The sequence below is a fragment of the Podarcis raffonei genome, chromosome 17 (assembly GCF_027172205.1).
Source record: "Podarcis raffonei isolate rPodRaf1 chromosome 17, rPodRaf1.pri, whole genome shotgun sequence".
Classification (NCBI taxonomy): domain Eukaryota; kingdom Metazoa; phylum Chordata; class Lepidosauria; order Squamata; family Lacertidae; genus Podarcis; species Podarcis raffonei.
The window spans coordinates 29769504-29791912 of NC_070618.1; the positions used below are offsets into that span (position 1 = coordinate 29769504).

The 22409-nt window shown below is 43.1% G+C and overlaps 1 protein-coding gene across 15 annotated transcripts in view; it reads right to left on the reverse strand.

The window, feature by feature from the left end:
• Positions 1-22409, reverse strand: part of POSTN (periostin) — a 52108-nt gene that overhangs the window by 16592 nt on the left and 13107 nt on the right. For all 15 annotated transcript variants that reach the window (XM_053370824.1, XM_053370820.1, XM_053370815.1 and 12 more), the window contains exons 7-15: positions 21758-21899; positions 14817-15029; positions 14140-14274; positions 12664-12812; positions 9596-9732; positions 6956-7086; positions 4015-4145; positions 3614-3716; positions 2799-2866 (exon numbers count right to left, since the gene is read on the reverse strand). In XM_053370824.1, the coding sequence (XP_053226799.1) occupies positions 2799-2866; positions 3614-3716; positions 4015-4145; positions 6956-7086; positions 9596-9732; positions 12664-12812; positions 14140-14274; positions 14817-15029; positions 21758-21899 (1209 nt within the window). The remainder of the gene's footprint in view (positions 1-2798; positions 2867-3613; positions 3717-4014; positions 4146-6955; positions 7087-9595; positions 9733-12663; positions 12813-14139; positions 14275-14816; positions 15030-21757; positions 21900-22409) is intronic.

Below are 22409 nucleotides of genomic sequence, written 5' to 3' on the forward strand. Positions count from 1 at the left end.
AGAGATCCTTGGAAGTTAATCTAGGACTCCGATTTAAAAAAAATAAAAGAATCCCATTTTTGGCCAAGAACTAAATGTTCCCAAAAAACACAGGGTTGCCAAAACTCCCCTCTAGTAAACATCTAGTAAAACTCAGCCTGTAGACCAAACTCGTCATCAAAACTGAGCTTGCATCCTGATGTTTTCTACCTCCACAGCTGGGGGCAGTATCCCTCTGAACAGCTGCAGGGAATCACAAGTTGGGAGAGAGCAGTTGTGCTCTGGTCCTGCTCAAAGGCTTCCCACAGACATCTGGTTGTCCACTGAGAGCAGGATGCTGGCTCAGGATGCCATTGGCCTGAACCAGTAGGGCTGTTCTTACATTCTTACCACGTTGTGCATTTTCTTGCAACAGCAGTCAATAAGGTGGAGTAGAGGAGGTGAAACCAGGGGCGAACAAAGGCTAGCCAAAACCCAGGGCGGGGTAAACCATCGGTTGTGCATGCGTGGCGCCGCTACGTACAACGCATGCACTGCGCAGATACGTATGACACATGTGCAGCATCGCTACGTAGGACACATGTGCAGCGTAGCTACGTATGATGCATGCGGTGTACGTAGCGATGCCGCACATGCACTGTACATGGCGGTTTGCCGCTGGCGCCACTCGAGCGCCGTACGGACGGTGGAGGGATCATCTGCTCGCGGCTGCAGCCACAAACAGAGGATCCTCCACGTGCAGCTGTAGCGGCGGCGGAGTAATCCCACCACAGTCCGTACAGCGCTTGAGCGGCGCTGGTGGCAAACTGCTGTGTCTGGTGCATGTGCGCTGTCACTACATACAGCACATGCATGCAACACTGTGCATGTGTTGTATGTAGTGGTTTGCCACATGTGCTGCTCGAGCACTGAATGGACACGAACGAAGGATCCTCCACATGCAGCTGCGGCGGTGCGAGACTGCATGCGCCGCCGCACCCGGGGCAGTGGGGTGAGCACCCCACGGGATGCCTTCAGTGTGCATGGCCCTGGCACAGAAATTTGTGGGTGCCTGGCCACTTCATGGGGAATTTTGTGCTCGGACACCCAGGTCCCCAGGGAGTTGGCACCGATGGTGCACAGCTGTCAGGCGGCAGAGGAACCAACCCCCATGGCAGGCTGCCAGGAACGGATAAGACAAGGAAAGTCCTTACCATCTGCTTTTTATTCAATATTTACAGAGAGAGGCTTGAGAATGCAGCCTCTTGGAATAATGGCGCTGTCCCGAGTAAATCTCCACCCCTCCTTTCACCCACTCTGCATTTCGTCAACAAGCAGCAAGCCCTTTACGGTTGTCGCTTAGGGCCATCTGTCTCCAAGCTCTTTGCTCTTCTACTTTTAAGGCTCACTGGAGTCTGGGAGATGGTGGATCTTGAATGCTTTTTAGTGATAACGTGTCAGCCAGCTGCTCTGGCTCTGCCGCCTCCTCCTCTACCATTATTTCCCAACTTTCTCCCTCATCTTCCCCTGAGCTGTGACTTCCCTCAAACCCCTGTTGTAATTATGAATTGTCTTCTTCTTTTCTGGAAGGGTCAGGTTGGGGAGGTGGTCTCCATCATTCCTCTTCTGCCCAGACCCTGACAACAGCATTCCCCTCTAATGCCTTGCAGAATCATAGAACTGTAGAGCTGGGAGGGATCTCAAGGATTAACTAGCCCAACTCCCTTGCAATTGCAGGAATCACAGCTGAAGAATCCCTGACAGGTGAAGGAAAGTCCACCTTTGAAACCTGCAGCGCAGAATACTGGAGCACAAGGCAATTTGGGGGCAACCCCTCAAGTCTCTGTCCACAACCTTTCCACATACCAAATTATTTCTCTTTTCTTTGCCATTGGCCTTTACTCATTCCAGTTCATTTCTGTGCTGTTCTCTGTATATTTTCTATCCTCTTGAACAAAAAGCCTTGGGGGAATTACTTGTTACTAAGGGCTCTTGGTGGGATGCGGATGGCACTGTGGGTCAAACCACAGAGCCTAGGACTTGCCGATCAGAAGGTCAGCAGTTCGAATCCCTGTGACGGGGTGAGCTCCCATTGCTCGGTCCCTGCTCCTGCCAACCTAGCAGTTCCAAAGCACGTCAAAGTGCAAGTAGATAAATAGATACCGCTCCGGCGGGAAGGTAAACGGTGTTTCCATGCGCTGCTCTGGTTTGCCAGAAGCGGCTTAGTCATGCTGGCCACATGACCTGGAAGCTGTACGCCGGCTCCCTCGGCCAGTAAAGCGAGGTGAGCGCCGCAACCCCAGAGTCGGTCACGACTGGACCTAATGGTCAGGGGTCCCCTATTACCTTTAATTAAAAGGCACCCATGTCGAAGTCGAGTTTATGGGCAGCCACCCCAGCTTGCTCTTTCAGGTGCACCAACCCCGCAAGAGGCAAGTGTGCAATGGAGCAATGTTCATTGCATAGCCAGGAGGGTGTCCAAAAGTGGAGTTAAGAGCATGGATCCTATTTGCAAAGCCCTCTTTCCACCTCACTGTCAGGGTTGTGGCCATCAAAGTGTACTGACGCTTAGTAGGCAACAGGAAAAGAACGTCATGGAATTGCTGATCATCAGCATTTGGTGAAGTAGATATGCTTTGTGGGATAGGAGTTATTGATGTGTCTCTGCTTTGGGCATCTGCTGGATGGCTAACTGCCCCACATCTCACTGACATCTCAGTGCTGTTCTATGACAAACATATTTTCTGGCCTCATGGACAAAAAGCAGTGGAAATAAACCCACCAGTGTGATTCAGATTTGGCTCTATGTGTTATCACAAATTGCAATCTATAGAACATACCTTGAGCTGGATGTACTTAATCAATTTTTTCAGAATTGTGAGGAGTTGGTCATTTCCAACAGGTACATCTACGTTTTTGTTTATAAAGAAAAAGATAAAAAAGTATGGTGAGATAAAGATAATTTTAACACAGAGAGAAAATCCTAAGCAATACTCTGGTTTCTTCAAAATGGAAAGTCAGTAAAATGTTTCGGCTATGCCCTATATATGAATAACTTGAATTGGAAAACAGGAGAAAGGGATTGTAAAGTTCTCAAATGCACATTTCCTCAGAGTAATTATAAACATAAATATTGCGTTTTTCAAGTACTTCTGTCCCAGAGAGCTAAATGCTTCATTTATTTCTTTTCGATATTTATATACCAACTCTATACCCTCTAAATTACCATCTCTGGGTAATTTTTAAGTAAAAATTAAAACCATAAAATGCAACATGAAACAGAACTTGAAAGCAAAAGAAAACCAGCTCTAAACAAGAACTAGAATATAATTAGCAGCAGAGAATTATATCAGTACAATAGTGTGAAAACTGCTAAAATATTTAAGAATAAAAAGCCTGGGAAATAGAAAAGCTCTTCGTGTGCTAAAAATACCATAACATAGGCGACAGCAAAGCTTTTCTGGGGCACCACTCAGAGATAGGAGACAAGTATAATGTTCATTCATCTACCATCAGGTGAGATTTGTGCAGATGACTGAATCAATTTACCAAATGGTCAGATGCTACAGAAAACCTGCTTCCCTTTTGATTGGAAAACAGCGCATGAATGGTCTAAGGAACACGGGTGAATACATTACAATAATCCACAACCCACCTGCAGGATACAGGAGCTTGTCAATGACATGAATCACACCATTGGTCGCCATAAGGTCAGATTCCTTTGCTTTTAAATCATTCACTAGAAGAGTGTCATTCACCTAAGGATTAAATAATAAAGGTAAACAACAAAAAGAGAGAATACATTTCCAAACCGTTGAAATAAATATTATTATAATGTTTAGTATCTTATATAGTGGAATACACATGGTAAGGCAATGTTAGAAAATCCTCTTCTGGCAAAACGCTTTAGGGACTGCAAGAGAAGCCAAAAGAGTTCTGACAAAATCAAAGAAATTTCTTGGCAGGTTTTGCACATCTCTCGGAATACTGTCTCCGTCCTTCAACTTAAATTACAGGGTTAATCATTCTTGTCGAAAGGTTACTCTGAATACTCACCACTTTCAAGTACAATTTGCCACCTTGAATCGTTTTGAGGATGTTGGTCACACGAGGTTCAAATCCGCTGCCAATGAAAACTCCTCGAGTTAAGTGATAAAGCAGAATATTCCTGAGAGCATTTTGGTCCCCTATGGAAGAAAACCAGAGATGGACGTAAGTACGGTTGGATCAATGATTCACCAAGCCTTTCCATTGGCAAGTAAACTTTCCTACAAGGGAGCTGTTTATTTTTGTTTTATTTTTTTGTGCTACAGAGAATCTGTTTACCTTTTAATGCCCTAAATTCAAGATCTGGTTTTTTTTCACATCCACAAGGAAAATCAGAGAGTTGAGCTGGGATCAAGAACCTCTGACAAGACCAGGGGCTCTTTCACCCTTGAAAAAGTAAAAATAAAATAAATACACAGTAACAAGGTTGTTGCCTCTAGTAGTGTTCAGAGTTTCATAGAAAGCATAGTAGACTGTGAATAATCCAAGAGATTATCAACTAGGGCTGGATTTTAGTGTATTATTGATTTGTTTATTTCAACAGTTAATGTATATCTTATTCACAGGCCCCTGAAATTCAACACGGGTATCAACTGGATATGGAATAACTGATTAGTTCAAAATTGGGAAAGGAGTACGACAAGGCTGTATATTGTCTCCCTGCTTATTTAACTTATATGCAGAATTCATCATGCGAAAGGCTGGACTAGATGAATCCCAAACTGGAATTAAGATCGCCGGAAGAAATATCAACAACCTCAAATATGCTGATGACACAACCTTGATGGCAGAAAGTGAGGAGGAATTAAAGAACCTTTTAATGAGGGTGAAAGAGGAGAGCGCAAAATATGGTCTGAAGCTCAACATCAAAAAAACTAAGATCATGGCCCCTGGTCCCATCACCTCCTGGCAAATAGAAGGGGAAGAAATGGAGGCAGTGAGAGATTTTACTTTCTTGGGTTCCATGATCACTGCAGATGGTGACAGCAGTCACGAAATTAAAAGACCTCTGCTTCTTGGGAGAAAAGCAATGACAAACCTAGACAGCATCTTAAAAAGCAGAGACATCACCTTGCCAACGAAGGTCCGTATAGTTAAAGCTATGGTTTTCCCAGTAGTGATGTATGGATTTGAGCGCTGGGCCATAAAGAAGGCTGATTGCCGAAGAATTGATGCTTTTGAATTATAGTGCTGGAGGAGACTCTTGAGAGTCCCATGGACTGTAAGAAGATCAGACCTATCCATTCTTAAGGAAATCAGCCCTGAGTGCTCACTGAAAGGACAGATCCCAAAGCTGAGGCTCCAATACTTTGGCTACCTCATGAGAAGAGAAGACTCCCTGGAGAAGACCCTGATGTTGGGAAAGATGGAGGGCACAAGGAGAAGGGGATGACAGAGGACGAGATGGTTGGACAGTGTTCTTGAAGCTACCAACATGAGTCTGACCCAAACTGCGGGAGGCAGTGGAATACAGGAGTGCTCTGGTCCATGGGGTCACAAAGAGTTGGATACGACTAAACAACTAAACAACAACAACAAATCATTCAGGAGTAGGTATGGTGATGAAGTTCATTTAATGTTCATATGCAAACCAGGCAGAGGGCCTTCTTGGTAGTGGCGCCCGCCCTGTGGAACACCCTCCCATCAGATGTCAAGGAAATAAACAACTATCTGACTTTTAGAAGACATCTGAAAGCAGCTCTGATCTTTTACTGTGTTTTTAATGTTCTGTTGGGAGCCTCCCAGAGAGGCTGGGGAAACCCAGCCAGATGGGCGGGATATAAATAATAAATTATCATCATCATCATCATCTCCCGCCATGCATGTGATCACTCACAAGCAGTCTTCAATATGGATCTTTTCATAAACTTTTCACCACCACCCCTTTCTCATCACTGTTCTCGATCGCCAGGCTTAAGGTCGTAAATCTGCCTGGCTCACTGTCATTGTTTTTTTGATTCCCTTCCAATTCAGCATGACTGCATGTGTATTGGAATCCTCTGCTGTGTACTCTGCCTGGTTTTTAAAAATGCATATTCTGTCTACTCCTGCTGTGACTGTCAGAAGCATGTATTCTCAGAAAATATCCACTTATTAATTGAATACACTTTGTCTGTAGGAAGTGGAAGTTTTTCCAAGAAAAGTCAAGGATCTTTAAAGGCTTAAATTCTGGTCTATGAACACAGTAAAGATTCGTATTGTATTGTAAAGGCTTAATGGTTAGTATCAAAATGTCCAAACAGGAGCTTTGTTGTTTTATTCTGCAATAGACAACCACAGCTACTATAGAACTTGGTAGGATAAAGAGGTGTCTTCCTCTTTTCTCATCCTAGAGACTTCGGGAAGCTAAAGTGGGCAAGAGAAATCACACACTATCTCTCACAACCAGGGCCGGATTTAGGTTTGATGATGCCCTAAACTACTGGAGGTAATGGGGCCCTTTATATGTCCAGCTGTCCTTCGTCAAAAACAAATTGGCACTGGTTTTTTGTTGCTGAATATATGCTATATGGTAATTTGTGGACGTAATAGGTATCTAAAGCCATTTGTACATAATATGTATTTTATCAAGTAATTGTTGAACTGAAATACCATTAAGAAGAAGTATGTTAATAGTGAAATACAACCCTGTATATATTAATGAGCAAACCAGTGATATTTTAGGGAGCAAGCTAGCAGGTGGAGCCCTTTACCTACATCATAGGAGCCTACACAACACAAAACACTGTGGCTGTATGTAGGTTTTATTTTATTTGTTTTTTATCTTATATTTTGGAAATGTACATCCAGTGTTTTTCCCCTTTAAATTTTTTGGGGGCCCCCAAGAGAGTGGAGCCCTAAGCTATAGCTTGTTTAGCTTATACGTAAATCCAGCACTGCTCACAACATTGAAAAGGACTGCTGCAGAGAAGCCACTGGCTCTGTGATCTTCTTTTTGTGACCTACTTACTTATCAGGGTCTGTTTCTCCTGCTCAGTCAAGCCTTTGAAAGCATCATTAGTTGGGACAAACAAGGTCCAGTCACCAGGTTGAGAAAGAACCTCTTCTAAGTCTGCTGCTTCCACTAGGCTGAGGAATGTGCTGAGGAAGAAAAGAGAGCACAAAACAATTAACAACTGCCCAGTTTCTGCATCAAGATCGGAACATTGTCCTGTTGTTTGAGATGAACGAGTTCACTGGCAGAAGAGTGTCCCTTAATATGTTTCAAAAATATTTTCAGAACAGTTAAAAACCTATTCATGCAACTAGTGATTTCAGGGGTTGTCTTTCAGCCATAAATGCCTGGATAAACAGGGATATTTCTGAATTCCTCCTGGAAGTCAGTAATGAAGGAAACAAGGGGCACTTCACTAGGAATGGTGTTCCACAAACGGGGAATTGCCACAAGTACCGTATTTTTCGCTCTATAACACGCACCCGACGATAACACGCACATAGTTTTTAGAGGAGGAAAATCCGTAGGCATGCGACCCGTAGGCATACCCTTCATAACACGCACAGACATTTCCCCTTACTTTCATGGAGGAAAAAAGTGAGTGTTATGGTGCAAAAAATACAGTAAGTCCTGTCATGGGTCAACACCAACTAGGAAGCTCCCGGTGGTGGCAACACCACCAAGGTCCCACCTGCCAATTGTAGGGTCTGAGATGGTTGACACTGGGTAAGTTGCTGCTTGGGTCCCAAAACATTTAGAGCTCTGTATGCTAATAATAAGGGACGTGGGTGGCGCTGTGGTCCAAGCCACTGAGCCTAGGGCTTGGCTATCAGAAGGTCGGCGGTTCGAATCCTCGCGACAGGGTGAGCTTCCATTGCTCGGTCCCTGCTCCTGCCAACCTAGCAGTTCGAAATCACGTCAAAGTGCAAATAGATAAATAGGTACCGCTCTGGTGGGAAGGTAAATGGTGTTTCCGTGCGCTGCTCTGCTTTTGCCAGAAGTGGCTTAGTCATGCTAGCCACATGACCCGGAAAAACAGTCTGCGGACAAACACTGGCTCCCTCGGCCAGTAAAGCGAGATGAGCGCCGCAACCCCAGAGTCGTTCATGACTGGACTTAACTGTCAGGAGCCCATTACCTTTACCTTTATGCTAATAATAGCCCCTTGAATTGGGCCCAGTAGCTCACTGGCAGTCAGTGCAGTACATTCAGGTCTGGTGACACGTCCCTTTGTTCTGCCTCCATTACCAATATAGAAGCCACATTCCACATTAGCTACCAGCTCCAGATCATCTTCAAGAGCAGGCACACATACAGCACATTACAGCAGATGGGAGGTCACCAATATGGCATCCTCAGTTTGTTGTAGGACTCCAATTCCCATCAGGCCCTACCAGAATGACCAACTTTCAGGGATTCTGGTAGTGGTAGTACAACAACATCTGGAGGATGCTATATTGGCTATATTTAGGCAATGTACGTGACTGAATTCTACTGGGATATTTCAGACATAAACACCAAAGATGCTGCTTTTCATTTTTTCCCTCTTTTCCTTGAATCTAAAGAAAGAAAAAGCACCACAAGCATGCTGGGATAGGAGCAACCAGCAATAAGATACGAACAGCAAGGGGCTGAAAATATAGAACTCTTTTTTTCAGATATACCCTCCGACATTTCTGGCTGGAAAATGTGGAAAGCAATAAATGATTCATTCTCCTAGTCAGATTTTTTTTCCTGGAGAACATTATAGTTGTTTTTTAAAAAAATATTTTGCAGTCTTGCCTCCAGCTTCGTGGACTTGATCATGATAATAGTTGACATTCGCATGCATACGCAATATATCTGCCAAAGTACATTTAGAGGTAGTATATATTTAGAGCTCCAAAATGCAAGTACCAAGACAGTTCCTGTATCTTTGCGCTACTCATAAGGAAAATTGGCACAGATGCTGCTTCTCCTATCAAGACAGCATTAGAACTGGAATTCTCCCTTCTAACTGTGGTCTGAACTTTATTGTATTTAATTACTTTGCTATGGCTTGCGGCTGATGCAAATAAAGATTCTATCTATATCTATCTATCTATCTATCTATATCTATCTATCTATCTATCATCTATCTATCTATCTATCATCTATCTATCTATCTATCTATCTATCTATCTATCATCTATCATCTATCATCTATCATCTATCATCTATCTATCTATCTATCTATCTATCATCTATCTATCTATCATCTATCATCTATCATCTATCTATCTGAGGTCTGAAGGGTTTGGAGGTTTCCCTGGGATCTAGCCCCAGCTTTTCTTTTAAAATTTCATTGTGGACTTATGAGCCACTGTTTGCTTCTTAAATTACTAAATATTAAAATAATCATTTCATTTTATGATCCCCCAAACCTATAATTACAGATGGCAGGCTATTCAATAAAACTGGTGACAAGAGTCATCCACTCACGACACTTTGTGGATTTTATTATGATTTTAGATAATTTTCACTCCAAGCCTAAAACAACAACAGTTAAACTGAGGGTGAGAATTTTTTTTAGAATGATTCTCAACATCACTCAGTCTCAGCGTGTATAACTGAAATCTCATCTTTCTGTTTAGTTTGCGGGGGGGGGGGTTGATACGGTAACAAATCATGGTTTACCTGAATCGTTTATCCGATCTCAATACTTCATGTAGAGTTTTCTCTGCTGGATCAATTAATTCCCTGAAAATGTGGATAAATCCATTTCTTCCCTCTTTGCTTCCTCGAACCATGCATGAATTCTCAACACATACAGCCTAGTAATGAAAAAATAAACAGAAGTATCACAAAATGCAGCCTTGTGGGTAAACATATTAAACAAGCTCTGGATTATGCGACTTCTCCAAACTTTTGTGCTATATAAAATGTAGTTCACCCAGTTCTCTTGCGGGTGCTTAATTTCTGCTCTATTCAGGAACCAATGTTCCCTGTTGGCTGTACAAAATGTGCACTATAGCAACGAATGGGACAGCTTTTTTCTAGATGGATGGAGTGAAGAGAGAATCTCTTACTGATCATGTTTGCACAGGACCAAGAAGTTTGCTTTGGTCCACAAAAACTTGGAGCTGTTGTGCGACTTTTCAAGGGAACAAGGGGAGCAAAGGTGAAGGAACATTTTCCTACTGTGGCTATGGAGAAACCACAGAAATGTTTTAATTTATTTTTTACTTAAAGCCAGCCATTTGTTTGTATTTGAAATATACCATTCTCCCCGATTGTGTTTGCAAGCTAAGCTGGATGGGCATGAAGAAATCCAAGGCAGGAACAGGAAACAATTTTAAAAGTATCTAAATGGTCTTCAAACATTCTCAGACCCCAAATTTTGCACTCTGGCTCAGATTATTCCCAGGGTTGCGATATCCTGAAAGGTCTCCTTCCCTTTTAAGGCTCACTTTCTCCCCAGATAGCCTTTCCCATCAAACACTTGGATTGATGGGAGAAACTGAATCTGGAAAGATTTCTCTTTCAGTACCCTTCTTTAAAGTACAACTAGCAAAGGAACAGTTCTCATGGTTCAGGCTAGGCCACTAGAGATGGGCAAATTTTGCAAGTTCTCATTTTTCCAATCTTAAATAAAGTTCTTATTGATTTCCCCATCAGTCTGATTATTATTATTTTTAATCCACATGAAAATACTGTGGTACCTCTGGTTACGTATTTAATTCGTTCTGGAGGTCCGTTCTTAACCTGAAACTGTTCTTAACCTGAGGCACCACTTTAGCTAATAGGGCTTCCCACTGCCGCCGTGCCGCCACCACACAATTTCTGTTCTCATTCTGAAGCAAGTTCTTAACCCGAGGTACTACTTAGCAGAGTCTGTAACCTGAAGTGTTTGTAACCCGAGGTACCACTGTATACCAGAATTTCAGTGTGAAGAACTCCTAGCATACACATTCTTGTATGCAATTTCCCCAAATATACACATTTTTTTTGCAAAGCAATTCTCTTAATGCATACTTTTGTATACACAACGTTAGCCTAGCATACTTGTTTTTGACATTACTCAGCTGGAGAACTGTACTGCAAAATTCATAAAAGTGTGAATTTTGAAAGATTACTCTACTTTGCCTCATGTATTGTTTTGGAAACAGCTAGTTAGGTAGGTTTGCCTTTAAATGTGAGGTGAATCAAGTTTCTTCCCCATCCCTAATGGCAACCCATTTCCAAGTTTAAAGCCTCAGTTCTCGGATTCTCAGGAGCATCAGACTCACTAGTCACCTTTCCAACAAGTCAATTTGATTGCTGGCATCAATCCTTGCTCTCTGAATTTTGTTTTCTTTCTCATTGATGTACTCAAAGCATGGAACTGCCTTCCAATCTTATTATTCTAATTTGTTAAATCACTGGTCTTCAACTGGTGGATTGGGACCCACTAGCGGGACACAGCCTGTCCAAGGTGGGTCACAACAGGAGAAGAAGAGAAGAGTTTGGATTTGATATCCCGCTTTATCACTATCCGAAGGAGTCTCAAAGCGGCTAACATTCTCCTTTCCCTTCCTCCCCCACCACAAACACTCTGTGAGGTGAGTGGGGCTGAGAGACTTCAAAGAAGTGTGGCTGCCCCAAGGTCACCCAGCAGCTGCATGTGGAGGAGCAGAGACGTGAACCCGGTTCCCCAGATTACGAGTCTACCGCTCTTAACCACTACACCACACTGGCTCTCACACATAGCACTACCACTATGCAAATATATGGTAAAAGACTAAGAAATGGCTCCCCAGTATTTTTGGGTTAAAAGTGGATCTTGGGCCCAAGATTCTTGCTTTAAATCATGCATTTTCCCAGCTGCTGTCAATCTCCCAGCTAGACATCATTAAAAAGCACAACTGTGAATAATTCACTACACCTCTCTGTAAAACCGTATACAATCCTTCTTCCCAAAGGCCACACACTGCCAAAAGCTCACGGACAAGATTGCTAACCAGAAACACTGGGGAGATGAAACAATGGACTCATTCCTTATAAGCTTTACCTCCAGATACAGAAGAAAAACATTTCGGATCCTGGCTCCTTAGAGCTTGTTCCTCCCCACTTTAAATCAAAGGAATACTAAGAACACAAGCAGAGCAGGGAAAATCACTGGGCAACTTTGGATTCTGGATTTCCATGGTAAAATCCAATTTCTGTTAAAATGGGGCAACATAATTTACTCTTATTCTCAAAGGGCATTGGATCTCTCCAACTGTAAATATTGAAAATGATACAGTCGTATAGATCTTGAATGCCTTGGCTCCTGAACAAATTGGCTCCCGAACGATCGAAACCCGGAAGTGAGTGTTCCGGTTTTCAAACGATGTTTGGAAGCTGAGTGTCTGAGGGGGTTCCATGGCTGCCAATTGGCTTCAGGAACTTCCTGCAGCCAACCAGAAGCTGCACTTTGTTTTTCGAATGTTTTGGAAGTGTACTGTGCAAGAACACCTTTCAAAACTGGTAGCTGCCAGGTTCTTAGCACAGTCACATATTTAACTATAGAATTGTTGGAGATGGTTTAGCAAGGATCCAGATTTAACTTTGGGGTCCAAGAATTACTGAAATTTTAAAAATGTTTTTAATAAGGCACAGTGAAGTAACATAATAGTGTAGATTTTCATGATTACGTTGGAGAACCCTCTCTCTTTTCCAGCAGTTCCAACACATTGCAATCTTTTGCTGTCATAAATGTTTCCCGAGTTTTAAAATTCACTTACTGTACGATACACAAATACTCTGAGCTTCTTTCCTCCCAGTGTCTCCAAGAACTGTCCATTGTAGAGGTCATTCAGGCCAATTTTCACTTTCAAAATGTGATTCTGCAGAATCAATCTGAGGATCCTCTGGTCCGTAGTTAAGACGTCATCTAACAGTTTGGATAGAACATAATGCCTAAATTAGGTTTTGTTCATGTAGTTTTACATATAATCTCAGATATAATGGAAAATGATATTCACCTCCATTCAGCTTTGGGCTCATTCTTTCACATCTGTTATTTACCCAAAAACCAACAATTGCCACTTTTTAAAGCATGCAATAATTTGCATGATGCATTGTCCTCCACTGAATTCAGATGCGTGAAGAACTATTTGAGTGGTCAAATAAATGCAAAGGTGCGGAGAAAGACTGGCAGTAGCAGGCTGAGATGCAGTGACAGTCTTTTCTCTTGGTCAAGATGAGCCTCATTATCCAATATTTGTACCCATCTGGAGCCTCTCCAAGCTCCAAGCTTGGTTGTAGATGTAATTCAGTCATAGACATAATTGGGAATTTGGGGGCGGGGAAATTCTCTCTCTTGCTCTTACTCTTTTTAAAGCAAGTCCAGACACTTCTATACCAGGAATTTGAGTTAACTGTTACTGTCCTCACAGGCTGTAGTAATGACAACTCAGCCAGGCCAGTCTTGGTGCATATATATGTGTGTGCATCAGAGAACAGAGCAATGACTCTCTTCCTCCAGCATTTGTGCTTCCACCAGCAGTTGATAAGATTGGCTCCTCAGGAATGCCTCTCCCTCTGAAGCCATGAAAGGTAAAGGTAAAGGACCCCTGGACGGTGAAGTCCAGTCAAAGGTGACTATGGGGTTGCAGCACTCATTTCGCTTTCAGGCTGAGGGAGCCGGTGTTTGTCCACAGACAGTTTTCCGGGTCATGTGGCCAGCATGACTAAACCACTTCTGGTGCAACAGAACACCGTGACGGAAACCAGAGCATACAGAGCCGTTTACCTCCCCGTCACAGCAGTACCTATTTATCTACTTGCACTGACGTGCTTTCAGACTGCCAAATTAGCAGGAGCTGGGACAGAGCAACAGGAGCTCACCCTGTTGTGGGGATTCGAACAGCCGACCTTCTGATTGGCAAGCCCAAGAGGCTCAGTGGTTTAGACCACAGCGCCACCCACGTCCCATGACAGTGAAGCAACCATAGCTGGAACTAGCAGGCACTTACTCCTAGCCATGGAGGTCCCATGGACTTCCAGCAACAGGTCTCACAGAGCTATCTTCTTGTATTGATCAAGGCTTATTTGTAGAGTCTGAGCATCCTAAATCTATCAAGGGGATTTCAGTTTCAGTGATTGTAAGTAGTTTCAACTCTCTCGTGTTGGACTTCTTCACAAAGTTGTTGAAGAAGATATTTAAGATATCTCTTAACCGTTATTTTTAGTGCCACCAAGTCTGTCGGTCTACCTACCGGAGAAAGCCCCATTCACTGGAGCTAGCAAGGTATATTCTTCCTCTGGCTTTAAAGCTGCGGCCAAGCCAACCTGAGACACCAGGTCTTTGAAGGTGGTTTGTTGAGGACCAGCAAGCTCTATAACTTGCTTAGCTGAAATTGAGGAAGAAATGGGTGGACATTAGGTTTCGCTCCAAAACTCTCGGCAAACAGACAAATTTTTTTAAAAGGATACACAAGGAATATCCATAGAGGTGATAAATGGGTTACTTCTTCAAAAGAGACAATTAGTTGAGAAAACCTGCCTATCTATTCCAGGGGTCAGTTAGTACTAGAGAAAGTGCATAGGACTGGAAGTCACCTGTGTGTCACTCTCAAGGCAAATCTTTAAAAATGTAGTATGAACACAGACAACTGGGAAACACCGGCCTGTGAGCGCTCCAATTGGAGAACAGCTTCTACCAAAGGTGTCATGGGCTTTGAAGACACTCGAACTTAGGATGAAAGGGAGAAATCTGCTAAGAGGAAGGCACACTCGGTAAACCTTCACTGTGACCAACTCCCACCCAGAAACCTATGTTCCCACTGTGGAAGGTCCACAGTCACTTATGGACTCACTGTTAAAACCGTGTTTATGGAAGACAATCTTACTCGGCTATGAGTGATCGCCAAAGAAGAAGAAGAAGAAGACTCACCGGAGTCAGGAATAAGCACTTGGTCTACTAGATGAATGACACCATTGCTTGTCACAATGTCTTTTCGCTTCACCATTTTGACGCCATTGATTGTCAAGCTGTCGCCATCACAGCCAACTTCGACAGTATTGCCTTCCAAGGTCTCGTAGACACCTCCACTCATGATGGCTTCAGAACACTGGAGAGTATTCAGAATGTGGAACTTCATCAGAGCTAAACAGGGGAAAGAACAGAAAGGACTCAAATGAAACCTGAGGCGATGCTGCAGCCATCTAAAACTGGTACATTTTAGAAAATACAATGCCATTATAAACAGTTAATGTAATGAGTTCTGCTTTCGTTTTGTAAATAATGACATTCATTTCCACTAGAGATTGGAACAACGTTCTTAACTATTTAGGGGGAAAGAGAAATTCCCACACACCTTTAGTAGTACCCATACTGAAACATTTGCTATGTGCTTGTTCCAGCTAGAAAAGTGAGTGTGGACTGCACTTGAAGAAGACCTTATATGCCTTTGGACAAGGGCTTCGCCCTTCAAATGTACATTTCATTGTGAATTTTATTTTGTACCTTGCAATTTATTACATTAGAATCAAAATCATGAGCAGAAAAATAGCAAAACAATTGAATAGCACATATAGCTAGGAATATTTAGAACATATATTTAAACTGTTTCATTAAAAAGAACAACCTGTACATTATCTCTTTGATGGCAATATGTGACATGAATCAGTAACTTGCTGCTTGTGGGAGGGGGGCAGAGGGAGAGGCAAAAGTTGCCAGTGCTGCTTATTTCAGACAGTTCATACTCAGCTGCCAGAACGGTGCCGGTTTCACATATCAATCTCTTAGCCATTCCTGCATTGCAGGGGGTTGGACTAGATGACCCTTGGGGTCTCTTCCAGCTCTACAGTTCTATGATTCTGTGATTCTACTATGTTATGCACGAATCTCAAACCCAATCGCATTTGGCCAATAACCCTACACTAGGGGTCAGCAAACTTTTTCAGCAGGGGGCTGGTCCGCTGTCCCTCAGACCTTGTGGGGGCCGGACTATATTTTTTGGTGCGGGAAATGAACAAATTCCTATGCCCCACAAATAACCCAGAGATACATTTTAAATAAAAGCACACATTCTACTCATGTAAAAACACCAGGCAGGCCCCACAAATAACCCAGAGATACATTTTAAATAAAAGGACACATTCTACTCATGTAAAAACACGCTGATTCCCGAACCGTCCGCGGGCTGGATTGAGAAGGCCATTGGGTCGGATCCAGCCCCCGGTTCTTAGTTTGCCTACCCATGCCCTACACGTTCATACCACAGGTTTCCCAAGTAGCAATGCAGTTCTCCTAATGAGCTGTCACAACCCAAACATACTAAGATGAACTCAGCATCTGAATTCAAAAGCAGAAGCCACAGGAGAAAGCAAATACGCAGCAACCCCACTAGCCCCTGTGTGGCATAACAAGTCTTCGTCCAGTTTCTGGAACACTGTGAGGGAGCCAGTCTAATGAGGTTCTTTGGACAGGGAGACCTATAGTAGGGAATTTTTAACTTGGTTGTCTCTCAGCAAGGCTGTTGAAACTATTCTAACCATTGCCACTATCATAACATAATAATAGCTCTGGATTATAATAATAGGTTATTACATCTATCATGACTGCGAAACTCAGGAGCCCTTAATCAAATAATATGATCCCTATATTTAAAATGTGAATTGGAGACCAATATTTGACCTGAACTTTTATTTACAGTGCACTTAAAAGACAGCGATGATCTAAGATATTTTAGTACTTGAGGAAGGAACAGTGGCGTAGCGTGGGTTGTCAGCACCCGGGGCAAGGCAAGTAATTTGCGCCCCCTAACCTGTGGATTTGCGCCCCCAACCCTAACCCCCAAATGTTGCGCCCAGTGTGGCCGGCCCCCCCTGCACCCCCATGCTACGCCACTGGGAAGGAAGCTCAAATTCCCCCTGCAATTGTTAAAATGTAATAAGCACACTAATTGACACCTAGCTCTGCCTCCCAATAGAGGCAGCCCTAAAAAAGCAAACACCAAAAAGTGGTCACATTTCTCTTTTTGCTCCCCAACTTATTCCTTTTTGATGGACAAAATAGGCTAGTGGCCAGTCAGTCGGTAACCATAGAATCAATTTTGTCCCCCAACCACATCTACCTATTTTAGTGTGAAGCTACTCCCTCATTTTTCTTTAAAATATCAGTGTGCTTCTGGTGCACTGTGATAACATGGAAAAGAAAGCTTCACTCTTCCCTGCCGTTTATACAGCATTTTCTGCGGTGCCAAGTGGGGTAATTGATCTAACAGGCCAGTTGGGAATTCCCTCCCGGTAAGACGGTTCTCAGCTGGCATGCGGCAAAGGTGTTACGAGAGAAGCGGTAAGGCTAAAGGCATTTCCAGCCTTTTCCTGCCAATCTTTCACAGGCGCATGGTCCCACTGAGATAAAAAACCAACTGGAGTGAGTTATAAAATCGACAGCCAGACCAACAACTAGACCTGACGCCTAGGTAAACTGCCAAGGCACTTCTCTAACTTAAACATCTGACTTTGTAGTTTCCCTTCCTTACCAGAAATTTCCTTTTTTATCAGGGACAGTGCTTTGGTCATGGTCAAAAACCCCTCAATTTGATTTGGAAATGGCTCTGCTAGAGAATTCTCGTGGGAGAGGTTGCCTTCTCCTCAGAGAGTTCTAAACTGATGTCTTACTTGAAATATCAGGTTTCTTGAAAGACCACTTCCTTCCAAATGTACCTTCTTGAAGCTTAAGAAATCCTGCTCCAGGTGAAGTCACGAAGGTACCGTATTTTTTGCTCTATAAGACTCACTTTTTCCCTCATAAAAAGTAAGGGGAAATGTGTGTGCGTCTTATGGAGCGAATGCAGGCTGCGCAGCTATCACAGAAGCCAGAACAGGAAGAGGGATTGCTTCTTTCACTGCGCAGTGATCCCTCTTGCTGTTCTAGCTTCTGAGATTCAGAATATTTTTTTTCTTGTTTTCCTCCTCCAAAAACTAGGTGCGCCTTATGGTCTGGTGCGTCTTATAGAGCGAAAAATACGGTGATTATGAGTGATACAACCTTTCTGGTAGCGGCACCCTGGGTATAGAATCGTCTTCTCAGAAAAGTTTGCCTGCCACCATATTTTTGGTCAGGCAAACCTTTCTGTTTACCCAGGCCTTCCAAGCAACTTAGGTAACCTGGATCTCTGAGTTTATAATTTTGGGACAATTGTGCTCTTTTTGTTGTTGCATTTATTTGGTTTTGATTTTAATGCTGCTATGGTTTATTATTATTTATTAAATATGAATTAACACCCTTCATCCGCAGATCTCAGGACGCTTCACAACATAAAATTTGTAGTAAAAATAACAACAGCAGCAAACCAATAATTCTCCCTTCCACAACTCATTTAAAAGGGCATCGGATGTCAATCAACCAAAGGCCTGGTTGAAGAGGAATGTTTTCACCAGGCGCCTAAAGGAGTATAATGAAGGTGCCTGGCGAGCCTCCCTGGGGAGAGCATTCCACAAATGGGGAGCCACTGCAGAAAAGGCTCTGTTCTTGTGTTGCCACCTTGGGACCTCTCCTGGAGGTATAGGTTAGTTCATATGGAGAGAGGCAGTCCTTGAGGTATTGTGGTCCTGAGTTGCTTATTTTTTAGTTTCAAGGTTTTATTATTATTACAGTGGCACCTTGGTTCTCAAACGCCTTGGTTCTCAAATGCTTTGGTTCTCAAACTCCAAAACCCCGGAAGTTCGTGTTCCGGTTTTCAAACTTTTTTCGGAAGCTGAACATTCGATGCAGCTGTCGACTGTTGTTTCCAGGGCACCTGCACCAATCAGAAGCTGTGCCCTGGTTTTTGAACATTTCAGAAGTCAAACGAACTTCTGGAACTGATTAAGTATGGCGCTTTTGTTTTTGCTATTAATTTTGCATTTTTGTTTTTGAGGCTTTTTCGATTAAATTGTTTTTGTGACTGTGTGGAACCCAGTTCAGATTGTTTGACTGTGTGACTGTGGAAATGGATAAAAGCCCCCCATCCAAACAAAGATTATCATCAGTGCAGGTAAGAAACAAAAAATAATTTAAATTTTTATCATCTACAATATTGTCTTATTTTATAGTACAGTACATTGATTATTGCTTTAATCTTATGGATCAATGGTCTTGTTAGATAGTAAAATTTATATTAAATTGCTGTTTTAGGGGTTGTTTTTAAAAGTTTGGAACGGATTAATTCAGTTTGCATTAGTTTCTATGGCAAAGCGCGCCTTGGTTTTGGAACACTTTGGTTTTGGAACGGACTTCCGGAACGGATTAAGTTTGATAACCAAGGTACCACTGTATTATTATAAGCTGCCCAGAAAACTTTGTGTTATGGGGCAACATTCAACTGCACCAAAAAAACAAAGAAATTACACATACATAGTTAGACGCCAGGGGAAGGGGAAGGTCATGACATGATTAAAACAATTGGAGCAGAAATGTTATTTTCAGTCAAATGAGATTGTCGTAAGCTTATAGGAGGAAGATAGCATTTGAGAGATGGTTTCTAGTGAGCACTTCCAGATATCCTGTTGCTAAAGCTGAGCACGACTCCCTTGAGATCCTCCCTTTCTTTTTCCTTTGACATATGAAGCAGGGAAAATTCTTACTCCTACACTGTCTATGTATCAACTGCCCTTTCTTAATGAGAAGAACAGATGCAAGCTGTAACTTGCAGTAACCATTAGCTGTAAAGATTCAAATGGGACTTCCCTTTTCTTTTATGGAATGTTTATGGGATACAAAAGTATACCATTTGAGTAGTCCTGAGCACATTTCAAATGCAGGAAGTTTCATTTACTAGAGCTTAGTTGGTTAGGTTTTGTATTCTCAGCGGTTGCACCAATTACACTGAAAGGTGCTGTTACAGCTTTCTCAGTTTCATCTGCTCAAAGCATAATAGTACATAAGGCATATTCAAGAGCTGGAGCTGTTGTGAACATTAATGTCTCATTGCTGCTATTATTATCCTAAAAAGGGCACGTATGAAAGGTTGTCTTTCTAAGTAAGCTGAAGCTGACCACATGTGCTCTAGGTACAGTTTTTCAGATACCCATAATGTTAGAAAAGATGTGGGAAGACAAGGAGAAGCCACCCTTCCAATCATCATTTGTTGTTGTTTGTTGTTTAGTCGTTTAGTCGTGTCTGACTCTTCGTGACCCCATGGACCAGAGCATGCCAGGCACTCCTGTCTTCCACTGTCTCCCACAGTTTGGTCAGACTCATGTTTGTAGCTTCGAGAACACTGTCCAACCATCTCATCCTCTGTCTTCCCCTTCTCCTTGTGCCCTCAATCTTTCCCAACATCAGGGTCTTTTCCAGGAAATCATCATTTACCTGGTAACTTATTTCAAACTCCTTACAGGCTTACACATTATGCAGCGATGGGCTAATGGAAATACAGTGGTACCTCGGGTTAAGTACTTAATTCGTTCCGGAGGTCCGTTCTTAACCTGAAACTGTTCTTAACCTGAAGCACCACTTTAGCTAATGGGGCCTCCTGCTGCCGCCGGAGCACAATTTCTGTTCTCATCCTGAAGCAAAGTTCTTAACCCAAGACACTATTTCTGGGTTAGCGGAGTCTGTAACCTGAAGCGTATGTAACCTGAAGCGTATGTAACCCAAGGTACCACTGTACATTTATGCGATGAGCTGCAGATGCAAGACACTGATGACACTGATAGTTTGGGAACAACTTGCAGAAAGGTAATGAAAGTAGGATAAGTAGCAGAAATCCCCCCCTATGGGGGGGTCCTAGTCCTTAATGGGTTCACCCACACTTTCACTTGACTCCTAGGTAAAGGTAAAGGGACCCCTGACCATTAGGTCCAGTCATGACCGACTGGTGTTGCAGCGCTCATCTTGCTTTATTAGCCGAGGGAGCCGGTGTACAGTTTCCAGGTCATGTGCCCAGCATGACTAAGCCGCTTCTGGCGAACCAGAGCAGCGCACGGAAACGCTGTTTACCTTCCCGCCGGAGTGGTACCTATTTATCTACTTGCACTTTGACGTGCTTTCGAACTGCTAGGTGGGCAGGAGCAGGGACTGAGCAACGGGAGTTCACCCCATCACGGGGATTCGAACCGCCGATCTTCTGATCGGCAAGTCCTAGGCTCTGTGGTTTAACCCACAGTGCCACCCGCGTCCCTCACTTGACCCCTACTTTGATTGTATTGTATGCCAGCAAAATCCCCCCTCCCAGTTCTGAGAGCTTTTCTCGTTTTTTCCGCAGCTGTGCCTTGCGAAAATCCGATCTCGCCCGCTGAATTGAAGATTGGCTGAGCAAAATCTCCCTTTGGATTTTTTTGCACATCTGATAAGGTTCATTTCAGCAGGTAAAATTGGATTTTCGCAAGGCACAGCTGCGGAACAGCGAGAAAAGCTCTCAGACCCTGGGGAATTCATCGGTACACAATACGACCAAAATACTGGTCAAGCAAAAGCGGGAATGAGCCCTGAGTTTTGAAGAGGAACAATCCAAAGAATGTGTTGGGCTGTGCGGCTGCAAATGGGAGTGCAATACTCCAGGCTCCCCTACAAACATGGCCGACTCAACAGCTATTTATTACTTCTCTAGGGTTGCCATATTTCAAACAGTGAAAATCCAGACAGAAACGTTGTTGAGCTTTTTGGGCAAAAACGCAACATATGGCAACTTTAACTTATCTCACTTATTAGAGGCAGTTGTCATGCCTCCTGAAACAGAGATGGGTTCAAAATAATTGCACATGGACAATTTTGTCATACTTATTTACAGCAAATGGTCTAACATGGTGGGAGACATATCATGTTCTTAACTATTGCTTTCCAAAGCTGTGAAATGGATTGTCTCTTTTTCTTTTCCCACAATATCAACTTTACAGAAATACCTTTAGCTGCCACCTTGTCGTTCATAATCCTGTTTAAGACTCCACGTGGAAGTTTCTCAAAAGCTTCGTTGGTAGGAGCAAAGAGCGTGTATTGCCCAGGCTTCCCAAGAGTTTCCATCACATCTGATGCCATGGCAGCCGTCTTGGAAAGAAAGAGATGCCGTTATTAAGCACCTTGATATTTTAGGTACAGAAAAGCAATATTTTAAATGAGCCGAGTGCGGTAATACTCTTCCCATGGCCACTTAAGACCAGGATTTTTTCATAGTCAGCGGATTGGGCAACTCATAATAATGTAAGCATTATAGAGTTGTTTTTCCTAGATATATACCCACAAAAGTAGCAACACTTACATGCCTGCATTGCAAGGAAGCTTCCCTTACCCCATGTGCTCATTTGGCTACTCAACAATTAGCTAGAAAGCCAAGTACATATATTATATTTACATGTATTTTTTTTGGTGTGTGTGTGTATAAAAGGTAAAGGGACCCCTGACCATTAGGTCCAGTCGTGGCCAACTCTGGGGTTGCGGCGCTCATCTCGCTTTATTGGCCGAGGGAGCCGGCGTACAGCTTCTGGGTCATGTGGCCAGCATGACTAAGCCGCTTCTGGTGAACCAGAACAGCACACGGAAACGCTGTTTACCTTCCCG